The following is a 19,178-nucleotide window of genomic DNA, read 5'->3' on the forward strand; positions in this document are numbered from 1 at the left end:
GACCACCCTGCCCATCTTCAGTAGCCAGTATCTTATTATAAATGTAAGCAATAAGGTACTTTAGGCGTGCTGTATTGTGAATAAGTCATGCGTGAAGGGTGTTGTTGTGCAACCCCTTCAGCCGTGACTTACTTACAGTGCAGCATGCCTCGAGTCATAGCCGTGCTGTCTCGTGAACCAACTGTTTTAAGAAGAAAACCGAACTCTCTGTTTACAGCTATGCAATCTAGAGGAGGACACTGAGCAATAAAGAAGAGAACTTCTACATACAGCTGCAAGAAATGAGATAACAGTTACAGAAAAACACAAAAGAAAACACACTTCAGTACAATACAGATCCTACTACAGACAAACCAAACTACACAAACACAGAAAGCATATACCTATGACAAACACACAGACACCTGAAGCAACACAGGCTTCCCGAACCTGATCCAGATGTTCTCCTCCTCATGTTTGTGGACCCTCGGAAACTCTTCCCACACCAAAATGTAACTGCAAAGTGATGTAGCACAACAAGCCATACCCACCAGGTCATCAGAGACTTCACAGGACTCATTCACACTGGGACTATATACGACCTTTGCTCGCTACGCAAAAATACGGCTGATGCTGGGAGGAAAATGTCAGAAATCACCAGCAAAAAGTTCCCAGATTTATATTGATGGAATCCCGAATTATAATCTTCACGCTTCACCTAAGAGACACTTGCTACCAACTCCAGAATACCACCGGCCCATTTACCCCTACATGCCAAGACATATCCCCCTCCTGCCCTAGTGAGGAAAGACACACGTCGTCCACCACACCCACCAATGGCTACCTACGCATCTGTAAACCAGCCATCACCAACTTCACATAAAATTTTTTTTAATAAAAATGCACTGATGTAAATTGCTTACCATGGAGGTTCACATGTTGTTCAGGTCTTGGAGCTAGTGTAGTTGACTATGCCATCCCTGATATAGACCCGTCCTCCTTCAGTGCATTCATTGTCATACAACTACCTCCACTTTCTGACCAGAACCAAACTAACATTTATATTAAAACAATAAGCTGGAAACCTGCCAAATGTATCAGGTCCAGCAGAGATACTAATGGACTCATATTTAAAAAAGCAGCAAATGTAAGTGAATTGAGAAAAAAAAGGCAAAAAACTAAAACAATACAAAGACACACTTAGAGCAAAAAAGCAGCACCATCTGACCAAAAGTTTCCAGAAACAGAGCATTCAATAAATCATAATCGGTTCCGGGATATGTGGAATAATCTGAGCACATCAAAACCACAAGACCTTCCAATACAAGATGGAAAAATTTGGACAAAACATTTTGAAAATGTATATAAAGAAATCCCACCAAAACAACTCAGTGACAATTATAATCTGATCAAACAAAATCTACAAAGTTATGAAGACAATTAAAAAGAATCAAAATCCACTTGGCTTCCCAATTACATTAAAGAATTGACAAACACACTCAAAAGTCAAGTGGAGACAAATTCGACCCTATTAATTTCAGAGGCATTTGTGTGCAGTAACCTAGGTAAGTTATTTAGCAGTATTTTAAACCATAGAATGGGAAAAAAGCATTCGATTATGTTTGGCACAATGGACTATATTATAAGCTTTTACAAAGTGGTGTATGGGGTAACGTTTTTGACATTATAAAATTATGTATTCAAACAACATGTGCAATCCGAACTGGCAACAAACATACAGAATTCTTCACCCAAAAAAGTGAAGTGCAGCGTCCAGAGGTCAACTCTCTTTAACATTGGACCTGCAGGACAACTACTGCCAGAACTGGGCCCTGGCAGTAAACCTCGAAAAGACCAGATGTCAGGAACACAGATACCAGTTCAGTCTAGGCAGCACTGCCCTAGAACATACGATTCAGTACACTTAGTTCTGAGACTTACTAACCTAACCTAAATTACAATTTTATTGAACTCTAAAATCAAATCATGAATTGGAACATTATCTTCAGAGTGTCAAAAACACAAAGCAGAGACGGTTCCTGACCAAGTACAGGATATAACCCACAAGATATTTAAATTATTATGGTTAATAAAGTTTGCCTACTTTTAAACTTTTTCTTTTCAATATGAAGAACTTTAATGGGATTTTACTTCCAGAAGCTGACTGTTACGCTCTGTACCAGAGAGAGATGACTTTAATGAACAGATTCACTAAAACTGCAAGACAAAAAGAGAATTATTAAAACTATATGTCTCCACTTTTCACAGCAGTGTTGTGCTGAAATTGTCAACACTGGGGAAATAAATTCAGAGAAAGGAACCGACCATATTAAAGAAATAATTCACACTACTAATGAAAGTCTCAGGGGTTTGTAATAAACCAACATCATTTTGTTTATCTTATTCGTTCACTTATTCTCAAAATATAATTAAATTCATAATATTTCTAAGAAACTATTTTTTCACACCTATAAGCACAATAGATAAGTGAAGTTTTTGTCCAACATTATGCATGGGAATACATTTGGTTAGTGCACTACACATAGAATTCTACTGCACACATACCTCATTGGCATGTATTAAGAAAAGCACCCCGTTGTTCAGTTGGTACATTCTAATCGTATAGGTCTGCCCAGAGCTGACACCTCTGATTTTTCCCATTTGGCTGTGGGAGGAGGATTATGAGCTCTGCTGGCTGCCACTAATGCACGTGATTGATTGACAGCTTAATGTCATTATCGGAATATTACACTTTTGATGCCATTGGGTCGGTGTGACTCATACCACACATCCGATCAACGCTTTTCAGGGAATCCCTTTCATTTATGAAAACATATCAAATTATTTGGTAGTACTTTTGGGCTTGATATCAGTTTTGAGTAGTAAACATTACAGTATATAAAGCTTAAAGGAATAGTTCACCCAAAAATGAAAATTTGCTGAAAATTAAATTAAAATGAATTAAAACAGATTTTGAGAAATACAGCATTACACCACTTACTCACTAATGGATCCTCTGCAGTGTATGGGTGCCGTCAGAATCAAACCCCACAATAATCCACAAGTAATCAACACCACTTCAGTCCACCAATCAACATCTTGTGAACTGAAAAGCTGCATGTTTGTAAGAAACAAATCCATCAGGGTGTTTTAAAACTAAAACCATTGCTTCTAGACAAAATATCAAACCCAATATCAATAATATTGTTTTCTCCAATAAAAAAAATCCAACCACTGTTGTCCTCTCATATCATAATCACACTGACATATTTGTTTAGAACTGTTTTTGGACTGTTATCTCTTGTAAACGGTCTTTGATGTCTGCATATTTCTCTCCTGATTCAGACGAAATGACTTTTCACTAGAGAAAGCAATATTATAATATTGAGAATATTGTATCTTAAAGATCGATTTCTTATAAACACACAACTTTTCACTTTACAAGATGTTATTTGATGGACTGGAGTGATGTGGATTACTTGTGGATTATTGTGATGTTTTTAACAGCTGTTTGGACTCTGACCCATTCGGCACCCATTCACTGCCAAGAATCCATTAGCGAGCAAGTGACATAATGCTAAATTTTTCTAAATCTGTTAATACGAAGAAACAAACTCATATACATCTTGGATGGCCTGAGGGTAAGTAAATTTTCAGCAAATTCCCCACACGCTTTCCAAGATAACTGCACCCTTTCCAAGATTCCAACATTAAATACCTACTACATCATGTTACTCTGTTCAAGAGAAGCCAGCTAAAGCTGTTCCAAGCTCAAGCCAGAGATCTTCATGTGAGCGTCCAGTGTGCAGCAGAGATGCAGTGCTGTTGTAATGAGCTCATGAGGACATGATGAAGTGGGCGAGCACAGGGCCAGCTCATGGCTGCTGTGTTTTGTTGTTTGCTCGTTGCTTGGTTACCTGTTGAACATCATGCCGTGTCATTGCCTGTGCCTCCCTCCCACTCAAACCTACAGAATACTCTTCAACAGCCTTGAAAGCAGGTGAATGAAAAACATCATCTAAAGTCATGGCAACAGATGCACCTGCAGGAGCTGCTGCAGCATAATGCTGTTACAAGTTAATTAGTATTTCTGGAGATTTCAATTCAATTTGTAGTGAACAATGTGTCCTTTTACTTACTTAAGAGCAGTCTTACACTTTTTTTCCACTGGTATTATATACTTGATACATCATTTGATTTGTCTTGTACTCACTGGCTGTGCTTCTAAAGGTCCACAGTAAATGGGGTCAGAGTTGAAACTGCTTGAATACTGAGTGCTGCTGTAGCTCAGAACAACAGGCAATCACGTGAAAGGACCTTTAATCAGTATTCCAAGTATGAAACAAGTAAAGCTCAATTGGGAGCACTTGGGATAATGCTGATCATCAAAAAAAAATACAAAAATAAATAAATAAATATTTATAACTAATATTTAGACTTTTCCTTTTCTTCAAAAATGCAAAAAGCTGGGTTACAGTGAGTAACTTAAAAAAAATGGAAGTGAATGGGGCAGATAGAAAACAGAAGTGAATGTTAAATAGACAGTTTAGCCACAGGACATAAACAATATGCATGTTAACATTAATTGAGCATGGGAAAAATTGTAATCATGACAATGTCACAGGTCATATTTAGAATATCAGTTAATTCTCATGCACTTGTTCGTTAAACTGAACATCCAGTCAGAGATCTCACTCAAACGCCCTGATGCACATTCAACATGCTGGATCAGGCAAACTGCCACCAATGTGTGGAACACCCCCAAAAAGAACTAGCCTGAAAGAAACTCTGTGACACCCCAACATATATATACACTTACCTAAAGGATTATTAGGAACACCATACTAATACTGTGTATGACCCCCTTTCGCCTTCAGAACTGCCTTAATTCTACATGGCATTGATTCAACAAGGTGCTGAAAGCATTCTTTAGAAATGTTGGCCCATATTGATTGGATAGCATCTTACAGTTGTTGGAGATTTGTGCGATGCACATCCAGGGCACGAAGCTCCCGTTCCACCACATCCCAAAGATGCTCTATTGGGTTGAGATCTGGTGACTGTGGGGGCCAGTTTAGTACAGCGAATTCATTGTCATGTTCAAGAAACCAATTTGAAATTATTCCAGCTTTGTGACATGGTGCATTATCCTGCTGGAAGTAGCCATCAGAGGATGGGTACATGGTGGTCATTGGCACTAAGGGGCCTAAAGTGTGCCAAGAAAACATCCCCCACACCATTACACCACCACCACCAGCCTGCACAGTGGTAACAAGGCATGATGGATCCATGTTCTCATTCTGTTTACGCCAAATTCTGACTCTACCATCTGAATGTCTCAACAGAAAGGGGCTCAGAAAGAGACTCAGACCAGGCAACATTTTTCCAGTCTTCAATTGTCCAATTTTGGTGAGCTTGTGCAAATTGTAGCCTCTTTTTCCTATTTGTAGTGGACACGAGTGGTACCAGGTGGGGTCTTCTGGTGTTGTAGCCCATCCGCCTCAAGGTTGTGCGTGTTGTGGCTTCACAAATGCTTTGCTGCATACCTCGGTTGTAACGAGTAGTTATTTCAGTCAAAGTTGCTCTTCTATCAGCTTGAATCAGTCGGCCCATTCTCCTCTGACCTCTAGCATCAACACATCATAATGGATGTTTTTCCCTTTTCACACCAATCTTTGTAAACCCTAGAAATGGTTGTGTATGAAAATCCCAGTAACTGAGCAGATTGTGAAATACTCAGACCGGCCCGTCTGGCACCAACAACCATGCCACGCTCAAAATTGCTTAAATCACCTTTCTTTCCCATTCTGACATTCAGTTTGGAGTTCATGAGATTGTCTTGACCAGGACCACACACCTAAATTCATTGAAGCAACTGCCATGTGATTGGTTGATTAGAAAATTGTATTAATGAGAAATTGAACAGGTAAGCACTGTAAGCACTTGACAATAACCTCAAAGCTTTCTTTCAAAGAAAAGGATGGAAATTTAAAGTGTAAATTATTATTATTATTTTTTTTGTGCCACAAATGCTCTCGATTGAGCTTAAATTGTATTTAACCCTGAATATTTCCTCTAATGTTTGTGTTCTTATCACTTGGTAGTTTGAAAGCAGTGCTTACAGTAGGAGGCCTGCTGATGAGAAGTGTAACAGCCCGTAATTCTGAGGGTAGGAAAGCTGTCATCCTAAATGCAAGTAAAGGATTTTTGTTCTCTTCCTTTTCCTCCCAAGCAGCCTGATACCCACTGGCTTTGGGGCGGGCATCATGGACCCATTACACATTAAGACATAACATGCTCACAGCTCGTATCCCTCTGAAAGAAAAGTGAGGTAATAGTCTAAGGCAGTCCTTTGATCCTGGGCGGAGGCGTTTGCAGCTGTTCAGCATGGATAATGCATTCTCTCAGAATGGCACATTAAATAACGCTGAACGAAGCTCTGGGCTGTTACATTTTTATACCCCTGACTGGGTGGGATGTGAATTTTTTTTCTTTTTTCTGTTAGTTAAGATGTCATATGATGATTTCAACATTTAGTTTTTTATGCCTACTAAAGCATAAAAGATGACAAGTGCACTTGGTTGCTGTACAGTAATATAATCGATCAGATTCATACTGATTAATGGTTTGATTGATTGCCTGATGAGAATTTACTGATTGACTGGCCGCATGAATTATATATTATGACTGAACTAGCAACTGACACTAGTATATTTATTAATTGATATTAACCTGAATTAATAAATGCAGTAAATAGTTTTATTTTTAGTTGAGATACTTAATACATGCATTTATTTTTCAGAAACGGAACCTCATTAAAAATAGATAAAAAGATAGAATGATAGACAGAAGGATAAATAAATATATAGAATGACAGAGTGATAAAACAATAGAACTACTGAACAATAGATGATACTCAGAGGGAGTGTTAGCCACATTAAACAAGTTAACAGCTTAAGTCATTTGTGGATTAATGCGTATTGGAGACGTGAACCGTTTAAAATGATTCAGTTCGATTTGGTGAACTGGTTCAAAAAGATCCGGTTACATCGAATGATTAGTTGGCGAACCGGATATCACAAACTGCTTTGTTTTGAACTCTCTCACACAACAGACACGGAAGAGAAGACAATGCTGAATAAAGTCGTAGTTTTTGCTATTTTTGGACCGAAATGTATTTTCGATGCTTCAACAAATTCTAACTGACCCTCTGATGTCACGTGGACTACTTTGATAATGTTTTTCTTACCTTTCTGGACATGGACAGTAGACCGTTCACACAGCTTCAATGGAGGGACTGAGAGCTCTCGGACTAAATCTAAAACTGTGTTCCAAAGATGAACGGAGGTCTTACGGGTTGGAACGACATGATGGTGAGTTATTAATGACATAATTTAGATTTTTGGGTGAACTAACCCTTTAAGGCATGGCTCGGCTCGCGTTTCCACTGCAGTTAGTATCGCTTTAGAGTGGGCGTGATTATTCACTAGTGATGGGAAACCAAGGCTTTCTGGAGCATTTTAAGGCTTTCATGAAATTTTGCCAAAAAAACGGCTCATTATGCTAAGCTTTTAACACAATATAAATTGACGACATCTGGTGGTCGGACTTTGTTTTCTCCACCATTTCTGACAAATCATCATGGAGCAGAGGATGGTATGGAAAAGCATGTGACCAAACAAAGCTTCGGAAGTCTGTGACATTCAAGAGTGAAATCAATCTGGGATCAATACCATATATAATCTCATCTTAATTAATTTGTGCCAATGAGACCGTGTCATGTATAACTTAAATATGCTCACATGAATAGCCTTTATCAGGGATCCTCAAATCTGGACCTCGAGATCTACTTTCCTGCAGAGTTTAGCTCTAACCCTAATCAAACACACCTGAGCATGCTAATAAATGTCTTCAGGATCATTTGAAAATCACAGGTAGGTGAATTTGATCAGGGTTGGAGCTAAACTCTGCAGCGCATTGGCCCTCCAGGGCAGGATTTGATGAAGGGGGCTTTATATGGTTATATTCTGTTTGGTTTTTTTATTATTATTCTGAGAATAGACATATGATAGTCTTTCCACACTCAAATTGCTCCACAACTTGTAACACTGTAAACCAACATTTGGAGGTGATAAATGTATATTAATGCAAATAGAGCCTAATACAGCATTTAAGCTTGTTCTCCGTGCCTGTCAATCAACATTAGCGCGCCACCCACAGGATAACACAAGCAAACTGTCAAAATCTCTGTCAAAATTTTGTCCGCATGTGATCAGAGATTAGAATATAAAGTTTACCAAAATGTTTTTCAGATATTAGTGCTACAACCCAGAATCGGCCCCACCTAGATTTACAATCAGGAGCCGCTACTGCGTCTGACAGCCCTCAAAGTGACTGAATAATCCTTTTATGCATCAGGTGGGATCGTGAAGCACCATGACGTTCGAAGCTAGAAACGTCATGAGTCACGCGGTGTCGTAATTCCGATACAAGCATCATCACAGTGTGTGATACAATAGTGGTTTGAAAACTGCGTCGGAGCATCAGAGCTGCTGTATCAATTGTCCCATCACTATTATTCACATGTCGTTATAGTTGCGCTGCCTCTACTGCCGCGACTACTGAAAAACGTTCCACTCCTCTGCTATCATCAAGAGGAACGTCTGTACTTCCGAAACAGACACTTTTTGGTTGTTAAAAAAGCTCATTCAAAACAGTTGCGTTCGATCCTTGGCTGGCTGTGCTGATTTAAATCTAGCGGTTCTGTTGTGTTTGTGTCTCACGTTCAGTGATGCAGGTCATGACGATTCTCTCAGGCCAATCCGTGATCAGCAGAGTTTAGACGTTACATTTTGGTAACGGTACGGTTCACTTGGATTCTCAACTGAGGTGGTACTACTAAAAAAAAAAATTAACAATAAAATTTCCGGGTACAGTACCCATTGGAAAACCCCCCAAAAGTAAACCATACCGAGCCGTAACGTTCCATACCATGCAGTGGAAAAGTAACATTAGTGTACAGTTATTGTGTTTTTGTGTTCTTTATGGGAGGTCAAGCTCTTTCTCCAAACACATGCCGAGGATTCTTGAAGTGAATTAAAATGACCTGTTTCTCATCACTAGATAGAGAGCAGTCCAGGAGAGAATGCAGCCTGTGGATTTCCTTCCATGTGTGTCTGTGTCCAATAAACCATGTAGTTTTGTAGGCTTCTCATTGGTGAAGATCTCCCTCTCTCGCTGTGAGAAAGGGAAGTTAGGCTACTAAGACTCATTGCTGACTCCAAATGAAATGTGCTTTATTGATGTTTGAAAGAATCCAATCACGATACTTGTGCAAACTGGGCAGACGCAGACAGGAAATCAGTACCATTCTGCAACTCTGCGGAGAGGACTTCAATCAAACTCTGTCTGTGTAGCCTTCATTTATTAAACATCTTCTATCTCTGTCTGGAACCATTAGGAATGACAAGACTAACACTGACAGTGAACTCCAGTTCGACACGCTGAACACCTTTACACAAGCAAATAAATTCAGCTTTTGTCTTATTATTTTTAATCATTTACTCTGACACCCATTTGCAATCAATTAGTGCCATTCACACCATTAAGCATGAAAGGTCACTATAGGACAAAAACATACTCCAAAAAACTTGGTCCCAATGAACATAATCTTAACACATTACAATGATGGCGACAAACATAACATTTTGTTGTAATGTGACATTTATTATTAAGAAAGTGTTTAAATATTATTATTTTTTAAATATTATTATTATAACCAACATATTTATATATACATGTGTATTATGTATATTTATTTAATATATAATAATGTAAATAATTATTTAATTACATTTATTAATTTCTCAATTTTATTAGTAAATATCACTTAGTCTTTGCATTCTAACACATAACATTTTACAAGCTCAATTTAGTGAACTAGGGGTGGGCAATATACCAGTAGACGTGATTAACAGGCAAAAATTTGTCAACCTGTAGAGATTTTGGGGTATCATCTCTATTGCAGTTACAGTACATTATCACATGATGTTGCTGTGCTACGTGGTCAAGTAAACCAATCGTTTGCATGCTTTTTTAAACATTGCGGTTTAAATATGTGATTTTAAGCCACTGAAATGCAATCGGCAGTGAAAGAAAACTAATTTCACAAAGTTTTTTTTTTTTCTTTTTAGATTAACAGTTATTTTTTTGCTGCTTTATAGACATTTTTATGGTTAAATATACACACTTGTATTTTTCTAAATACCTGTTTTTGCAATTATCCTTGTAAACACGGTCATTTAGGTTTTAAGTGAAAGAAAACAGCTCAGAAACACGTGTAGCATTATAGTGGAGCCGGGCAGCTCTTAAAGTGACAGCAGTCTAATATTCCTGCTGTCTGTCATTCATGTTAATCAAATAACAAAAAATTGAAAATCTTGTACTGCTCGTCTAAATCACTTTTGCAACGTTAATAAGAAAAAATATATTTAATTAGAATATGCAGGGTTTTTTTATACAATTGATTACTTGACTCTTAATTAATCACAGACTGTTTACTTGTCTTCAGTAAGTAAAAAAAATATTAAGGGTAGTTTTAGTTTTTGTGATATTGACACTGGTGACAAGAATTATGAAAAAAAAAAAATAATATATATATATATATACTGTATATGTATGTATATAAATTCAAAGCAAAAATTACCATACCAAGATATCATTACCATGAAAATTACTCATATCATGATAAGATTTTGGTCTTATTGCTCAACGCTAACCTGAACTAACCTTGCTTTGTCATAAAGTCAAATTATTAGATATTTTAAGAGACACATTGACTTAAGAGACATAATAAGGGTGTGAAATGTTTTGTTTTTTCTTAGTTGCACCACATTGCTTTGATTTGGTGGACAAACATTTCAAATATCAGTATGCAGTGAAGCTTTGTTTTTATGAAACTTAATATTATGCCAAACAACTTAAGGTTTTCTTTATTATGATTTCAGGACAATTATATTACCAGGCCATTATTGACTTAATGGTAGCACTTTATTTTACAGTCCTGTTCCTCATGTACATACTATGTACTTATTATAGTAATTACAATAACTATGTAATAACTAGGTACTAACCCTGAACCTACCCCTAAACCTAACCCTACCCCATGTAGTTACCTTGTATTACCAGAACTTTCTTAGATAAATACACTGTAAGTACACTATAAGTACATGTTAGTACACGTACTGTAAAATAAAGTGCAACCGACTTAATGGAATAAAATAAATAAATAAATAAATAATAATTTTAATGTATTTACTATGCAATTACATTTGTCACTTTTAAATAGTAGCCATTAAACCCTATAATCATCCCTAGTTTTGCATTGTGTTATGAATTACATTACATTTTGCAGTATCAGGCCTAAAGCTAAACCCTCGTATAGTTGTGTTCATTTGCAATTAAAATGTCATTATCATAGTTAGCAGTCTGATCCTTCATAGTAGGTGTGCTGCTTTAATCTCTCTCGTGAACAGCCACGCTTTCCCTCTCGCCCTGCCTTAGTGTCAATCCTAACCACTTCACACTTAAAACTCCTCACGTAGCGTACAAAATAGCTTGCAATCTCATGACAAGATGTTACGGAGCTCTGAATGAGGCCAAATTAGATGGAGCACGGCACAGTATGAGACGCAGGTGTCTCCACACAAAGACCGAGACGTGAACTACTGCTGGTGTGAATGAGTCTTTACAACAGCACATATGGCAAACCAAGCACATCGTCTTCCACTCAATAGTGCTCACTCCACTCGCAGCACGCGTCTCTGTTGTTTCTACGGCCCTACAATCTGTCGTTGCAATTACTCACAAATGAAGCCATTACAAGAACACAAACCAGGATAGATGGAGTGTATGTAGGGGTATTCTGTGGGCAATCATTCATGCGCTCATTGAGGAATGACGCAGTCAATAAGTGGATCCAATTAATCGGCATTAAATCACACAGCCAGATGACTGCCATCCGAATGTTGACTATTAAGCTCTCCATCTCTGGGGATCATCTCATTACGTTCTTCAGGTCACCACCTGCTCTCGTGCCTGCGTCTCACCTCTAGGACTTAAATCAAAATTCATCTTTTTAAATGGAAAAGAGGAATACAAATGTCACAAGTGAAACAAGTGCACTTAATTGGTTAATTTTATATATATACATATATATTTATAGGGTTAGGGTTGGTGTAGGGTTGGTGTAGGGCCATAGAACATACAGTTACAGTATAAAAACCATTACGCCTATGGGATGTCCCCACTTTTCACAAAAACAAATGTGTGTGTGTGTGTGTGTGAGAGAGAGAGAGAAGCCTGTTGAAATGTAAGTTGTTATTCTCTACCAATCGTCCCCTTAATGTCAGTGAATCAAAGGCAGAGCTAGACCACATGAAGAATTATTATATATATTTCATTCACTTAATCACACAAAGCTATCGTATGTCTCATGGAAATATAGCATAAAAGTTGCTGAATTCTTTAGTTTATATTCCACAGAAACTGAAAGCCATGGGTTTGGTTCAACATGAGGTTGATTCAATCATGAGAGCATTTTCATTTTTGGATGAACGAACCCCTTTTGTTGACTTCATCTGTTTGCACGAATCGTTCTTCCAAAGTGGAAGTTATAACTGGAACAACAAAAATATCCTGTGTATTCAGAGTTGGGAACATTGTGGCTGTGAGCAGATGGGAGATTTTAAACAGGATCCAAGAGCTCTTGAATTCTGCAGATTCTTCAGTGGAAAATTAAAGGCCAGTTCACACCAAGAATGATAACTATAACAATAACCATAACCATAATGTTTTAAAAATCGCTGTAGAGTGCTACCATAAGGATAATGACAGGGAAATTATATCATGGGGATCGCTTTCATAGTAGTTATGTTGTTACATCTTACTATACACAGAGCTCTAATGTGCGATGTGTGGATATTATGCAGCTAATGTAGTTAAAGTTATTGGTGTGAATGGGCTTTAGCACAATAAATTCAATGAGATGTCTCTGTCCAATACTAAAATTGTCCATGTGCTACAATTTAAGAATTGGAAGCCAGTTAGAACAGGACACTTGCACTACTGTCTGTTCATCCAGAATACTGAGTAAGCTATTTGCACACTGTAATATTTTCTATGCACTTTACTGTCCATTGCACTAGTGTAACTGATGTTCATATGTTCATAGTTTCTGCTTATAGTGTACATACACTTTTACATAATAACATCTGTATAGTATGTATACAGTACACCTATCTGTATGTCACGCTGATAGTATTTAAAATCTGTAAATTATGTCCATAATACTGCCTTATCTGTATAGTTATTGTGCATATTGTAGACCTTGTATATTCTGTACTTACTGCTTATTGCACTTCTGGTTAGACGCTAACTGCATTTCGTGGCCTTGTACCTCACATGTGCAATGACAATAAAGATGAATCTAATCTAATCTAATCTAATAGATATTGATGAAAGCCAAAATATTAAATGCCATAGATGAAAATTTAATTGATTTTGAGATGATTTTGAAGGAAGGTCTGTTATTAAAATCTGCTGACTTTAGCTATCTTTGTTGCATTATAATGGAGCTTCATTATAATGCAATTTCAAGGTTTCTTTTTTTTATTTATTTATTTTTTTTTTAAAGTTTGCATGACATTAACTCAATAAGTATCAAATATATCTTAATGTCCTATTTTGGATTTAGGTTCTTAACAAACATTTTGAAGGCATACATGTTCTTTTCCAGAGATATGGATATTTCAAATGTTAAATTTAAAAAGCAAAAACCAAAATTTGGGTGACTTTGCATTCAGCTGATACTTTTTTCTTTTAAAGATGACTAACTGAAAAACAAATCATGTTGAAACTAGAACGGTATCTTGTATAAAAGTTGCAGTATTCTCTAGGGCAGTGGTCTCCAACATGGTGCCCGCGGGCACCTGGTAGCCCGCGTGGAGTCTCTGAGTCGCCCGCCGAGCACGTTCTATAAATAGCCTGAATTGTAATCTTTCATTTTTTTTTTTTATGATAATAGCATAAAATGAGAAAATAACTATTGGTGACATCTCATATACCATTAAAACATAATAAAATAATTCAATAATTAAAAATATTTAGAATCTGCACGTCTCTCTCTCTCTCTCTCTCTCTCGCTCGCTCGCTCTTCGTCTCGCGCGCGCGCTTCTCTGTCTCTGTCTCTCTCTCGCTCTGCGTCTCGTGCGCGCACCTCTCTTGTTCTTCTGCGTATCGCGCGGCAGAGGAGCAGCGTTTTAATTTAGTTAAACACAGATATTATGTTGCTTTTCTAATTTTACATGCAAGTATAGCCGAAATCATTCAGTCACTATTTCATATTTATGCCGTTGTTCTTTCTCCCTTTCCCCCCGTGATTTTGTCTATATTGCGAATATAAGACGACCCCCCCATTTTTCAGCCTATTTTTAGGACAAAAAAACTTGTCTTAAATTCGGGTATATACGGTAATTATATATTCAATTGTCATAATATTTAACAATATTACTGTTTGTTGTTGTATTTTTCAAAACTTGAAACTTTGTGTGTGTGTGTGTGTGTGTGTGTGTGTGTGTGTGTGTGTGTGTGTGTGTATGTGTGTGTGTGTGTGTGTGTGTGTGTGTGTGCGTGTGCGTGTGTGTGCGCCTATATCAAACAAGTAGCCCTCAAGACTATTTTATCCCTTCAGGGAGCCCTCACTCACAAAAAGGTTGGAGACCCCTGCTCTAGGGTGACCATATGAGCCATTTTCCCAGGATGCGTCCTTGCCAGGATTTGTACATTGCCTAAAACATTCAAAGTAGTTTGACCAATAACATGCAGGTATGGTACATAATCAACCAATCGTGGCGTGTGAGAAGGTGAGGTCTACAGAGAACGATCAAAACAATGCAAATACACGACATGTTAGGTGTTTGTTCGTTCATTCAACTTGAAGTATCGCTGCGCACCGATCATTGTATGACACCAAAGTACAAGAGAGTGATTTTAATGCATAAGGAGCTGTCTGCTCTGCTCTCTATAGCTGTGTCATACAATGATTGATCTGCACAGCACAAACAGCCGAAATCTGGATATTTAAAACAATATAAAAATTCTGGCAAGGACCTGGGAAAATGGCTCATATGGTCACCCTGCTCTAGAAGACTTTATTTCTTAACTTAAAATTCTCTAGTCCTCTTAAAGACTCAGTGTTCTTTGAGAAAGTGAGGAGGTTCAGTCTCAGATCAGTGAATCTGGACAGCAGCAGCAAAGACAGAAGCTCCTATCTTGAGAAATAACAGTCTGACGGAGAACTGGACTTCTTACACAAGCTGAACTGTCTTTCTGAGCAGTGATTTCTTAGAGGATTTTTTTCTAAGAGCAAAATCAGTCTTGCAGGCTAAGAACAGAATATTACATGTATCTATTAGACGCTGTCATGCAGAGACCCTTCTATTGCTCTTAGTCATAACCACATTACAACATCCACACAAACACACATGCATATGCACAGAGCATCATTAAATTAACTGTAATGAGCCATTATATAATAATAACTTGCATTAGTGTGACAGAATGAACAGTTAACTTAGTATGAAGTACAGTATATAGATGTTATAGATTAAGAAAAATAGAGGAAAGTTAGATTCAATTCTATTCAAAAGTTTATTGGAGTGTGTGTGTTTGTTGTGAGCAGGCCTTTGGTCAAAGAGTGAAATGAAAGGCAAATGAATAGAAGACATGCGTGCACTGGAGCACAACTCTTTGATGAAAGACCAAAGACCAGAGCTGCTTCCCTCAGGACAACCACAGCCATTAATTAATCCACACACACACACACACACACACACACACACACACACACACACACACACACACACACACAGTTTTATCTGTGCTCTCTCCTAAAATGAATATGAGCACACTTGCTTTTATCCACAATCAAGTTACTGATGCAACACACACTCACAGTCAGGTCTCTGTAGCACAATAATGGAGATGTACTTTTCCACATTCACTTCAGCCCACAGAAGAGCAAAAACAGACAGAAAACAACGGGACATGAGAAATGTAGACAGGATAAGAGAGATACAGTATGCAGACACCTGGAATTCCTGGAATCTGGAAAATAAGGGATAGACAGAGCCCTCACCTTCCCACAAACACTAAGCAAGCACGTTCATTAGTTATTACTGAATATGTGGTTGATTCTTAGAGTATGTGTGCAGGAGTAAAGATTGCTTACCACATCTACAACAATTATCAAGCTAAAAGTCAAAAATAAATATTTAAATAAACACTTTACACAATGACCACTAAATTGCCATGTTTAATTATTTTTTTAAATCAAGTTAAAAGCAATTAAGTATAGCAAAACACACACACACACGTTACTTTTTAAGGTCAATTAGCTTTCTACTGCATGCTAAATAGACAAACATCTTTTGGCAGGCAATTTACAGTCTCTCTTATTGATGAGTTTTTATTTACTGTTATTACCATTTTTTGCTATTAAATGTGTATTGAGCAGTTCTTTAGCTAGCATTAGCATCACTGTTCTTCATGTACACCACAGCGGTCAACATGACACAGATATTAGTGCATTTTAGAGAGCTGTCTATACAGTTAATTCATACTCTTACCTGTCCAACACAAATAAAGCAACTTGTCATCACAACAGATTTTCTAGATATAAACTAGCATTTCAAAAGACTTGCATACAACATACAACCATAAAAAGTTTCTTATCACCAATTTCTTTGTCCTCCAATCACAGCGGAGCTGGAGCATCGTCAGAGAGTAACGGAGGCAGATCCTGTCCCACCGCAGGTAAAGCTAAAGGACAGGCAAAAGTTTTTTGAGGAGGCTTTTCAGCAGGACATGGAGCACTACCTGTCCACAGGATACCTACAGATCGCAGAGAGAAGAGGTGAGCTATGCCCATTCCCTCGGCTCAAAGCTGGACCAGATCAAAATGTGCCAGACAAAGTAATACACACAGAAACTATTTTCCAAAAAGTAAATATGCTGTAACATGTGTGAATAATTTAACAAACCTTTTTAAATACTTGAGAAATATCTGTTTAGATGGACTGGTACATAAACACTCTGTATTCTTTATTACAAATAAGAGTGTCGGGTCCGCAGCACTCAAGATATTGCACTGGGGATGCTATTCCCAGTCCTGAAGCAGATAAACTGAGTGTTGCTTTCATCCTCCAACTGGTCAATTTGTACAATAGCTCAGGGGACACATAGTGCATGGGAATGTACGAAAGGGCAGCTGAAGAGAGTTGTGGACCTGCAAGTCCAATGGGCAATGCTGATCCAGTGGTAGATAAACTACACTAAAGCAGCAAATGGAAGAGTAGCGAGGCAGAGCAAATGCTGCCTTCACATGCTATCTGAATTCTAGACAAAAATTGGACATGAATGGCTTTAGAGATACCTTATATGTCCAATTTCTGACTAATAAACTCATATTTGCGACAATTTCAAATAGCACATGAAGGCAGCATTAGATCAGCCAGTGTGTCATTACGAGGTTACAGTTCTCTTTATGCTCACAACTCATAAAAGTGTTTTTATACCAGTAAAAACTCTTTTCAAGTAACCTTAATGTTACACTATGTCCAAATTAAAACTGACAGCATTGGAGCATCTCTAACTGTACACGGCAAATCTCAATAATCAGTAAAATGACACGCATCTGATGTCAAACACACCTTTTAAGAAGGCAGGGCTAATCTACCATTGAGTAATAAAGAAACCAAGGATTAACAATTTGGTCAATAAAGCCCCTTTCACACTGCACGTCCGACCCGGCAAATTGCCAGAACATTGCTGGGTCACCTTCTGTGTGAAAGCAAACACGTCCCGGTATTGACTCCGGCACTGAACCCGGGTCGGGGACCTAGTAACATTGCCGGGTTCAACCCGGGACGAGCGCTGTGTGAACAAAAGCCAGATCTAATGCCGTGTCGAAGTGATGACGCGCGTTATTGCATGACTCTTTTACCGGCTGTTTTGAAGGAAGATCAACGTTCGCGACGAAAAAATATGTGCAAACTGTAATGAAGCAGAGATCAGTTAGTTCCTCACTTTCCGCGCTGACGCCGAGATCGTTCGTTTGCTTCAGTGAATGTATAACATGCCTAACGTTTTCGACTCGTACATTACACGTCACGCCCTGATGTCACGTGTCGTTACGGGATCTTTACGGGTTGTGTGTGAAAGCACGCACATATCCCAGGTAATCACTGGCAGGGTGAAAATGCAAAATCTAGCGACCCAGGAACAATTGCCGGAATACTTTACCCGCATATTTGCCGGAATGGCAGTGTGAAAGGGGCTTAAGTAAGAGGGGCCATTAACAGCCTTTGGGTCATAAAGAAAGTGGGGTTAAGATCAGTCAATGGGTCATTAAGAAAAGAGAGGGCTAAGATCAGCCAATGGCTCATAGGACACAAGGCTAAAATCAGCCAGTGGGCAATAAAGAAGGTGGGACCAAGATCAGAAATAGGGTCATTGGGAGGGTGGGGTTAGGATCAGCGAGTGGGTCATAAAGAAAGAATGGTTGTGATCAACTAGTGGATCATTAAAAAGGTGGGGTTAGGATCAGACAGTGGATTATAAAGTAGTGGGGCTAAAATCAGCCAATGGGTCATTAGGAAACCACTATTAAGATCAGCCAGTGTGTCTTTAAGAAGATATGGAATTAGATCAGCCACTGGGTCATAAATAAAGCAGGGTTAAGATCAGTCATTGGGTCATAAAGAAGGTAGGGTTATGGTTAGGATCAGCTAGTGGGTCATTAAAGGAATCATCAGATGTCCATTTTCCACAAGTTGATATGATTCTTTAGGGTCTTATTGAAAAGTCCATAACATACTTTTGCTAAAATTTCTCAATGGTAGTGTAAATCAACACCATTACTACCGTGTCAAAAACAGCTCTGTTCATAGAGGCCTGTTTTGGTCCATGTCCCTTTAAATGCTAATGAGCTCTGCTCACCCAGCTCCTCTCTTCAGTGAGCTGATGAGCCGATCTCTGAGAGACTGTAAACTTTAGCTGCATTTAGCTGTGGAACTTGCTAACTAGCATGTTATTAGGAAAGGCAAAAAAAAAAAAACAATTCCTGAATGAATCCCGAGGTG

General features: G+C 38.2%; 1 protein-coding gene across 2 annotated transcripts in view; it reads left to right on the top strand.

Moving 5' to 3' along the window:
- Window positions 1–19,178, top strand: part of dtnbp1b (dystrobrevin binding protein 1b) — a 42,229-nt gene that overhangs the window by 18,218 nt on the left and 4,833 nt on the right. For both annotated transcript variants that reach the window (XM_059556718.1, XM_059556719.1), the window contains exon 2: window positions 16,799–16,951. In XM_059556718.1, the coding sequence (XP_059412701.1) occupies window positions 16,799–16,951 (153 nt within the window). The remainder of the gene's footprint in view (window positions 1–16,798; window positions 16,952–19,178) is intronic.

The sequence above is a fragment of the Carassius carassius genome, chromosome 8 (assembly GCF_963082965.1).
Source record: "Carassius carassius chromosome 8, fCarCar2.1, whole genome shotgun sequence".
Taxonomy (NCBI): Eukaryota; Metazoa; Chordata; class Actinopteri; order Cypriniformes; family Cyprinidae; genus Carassius; species Carassius carassius.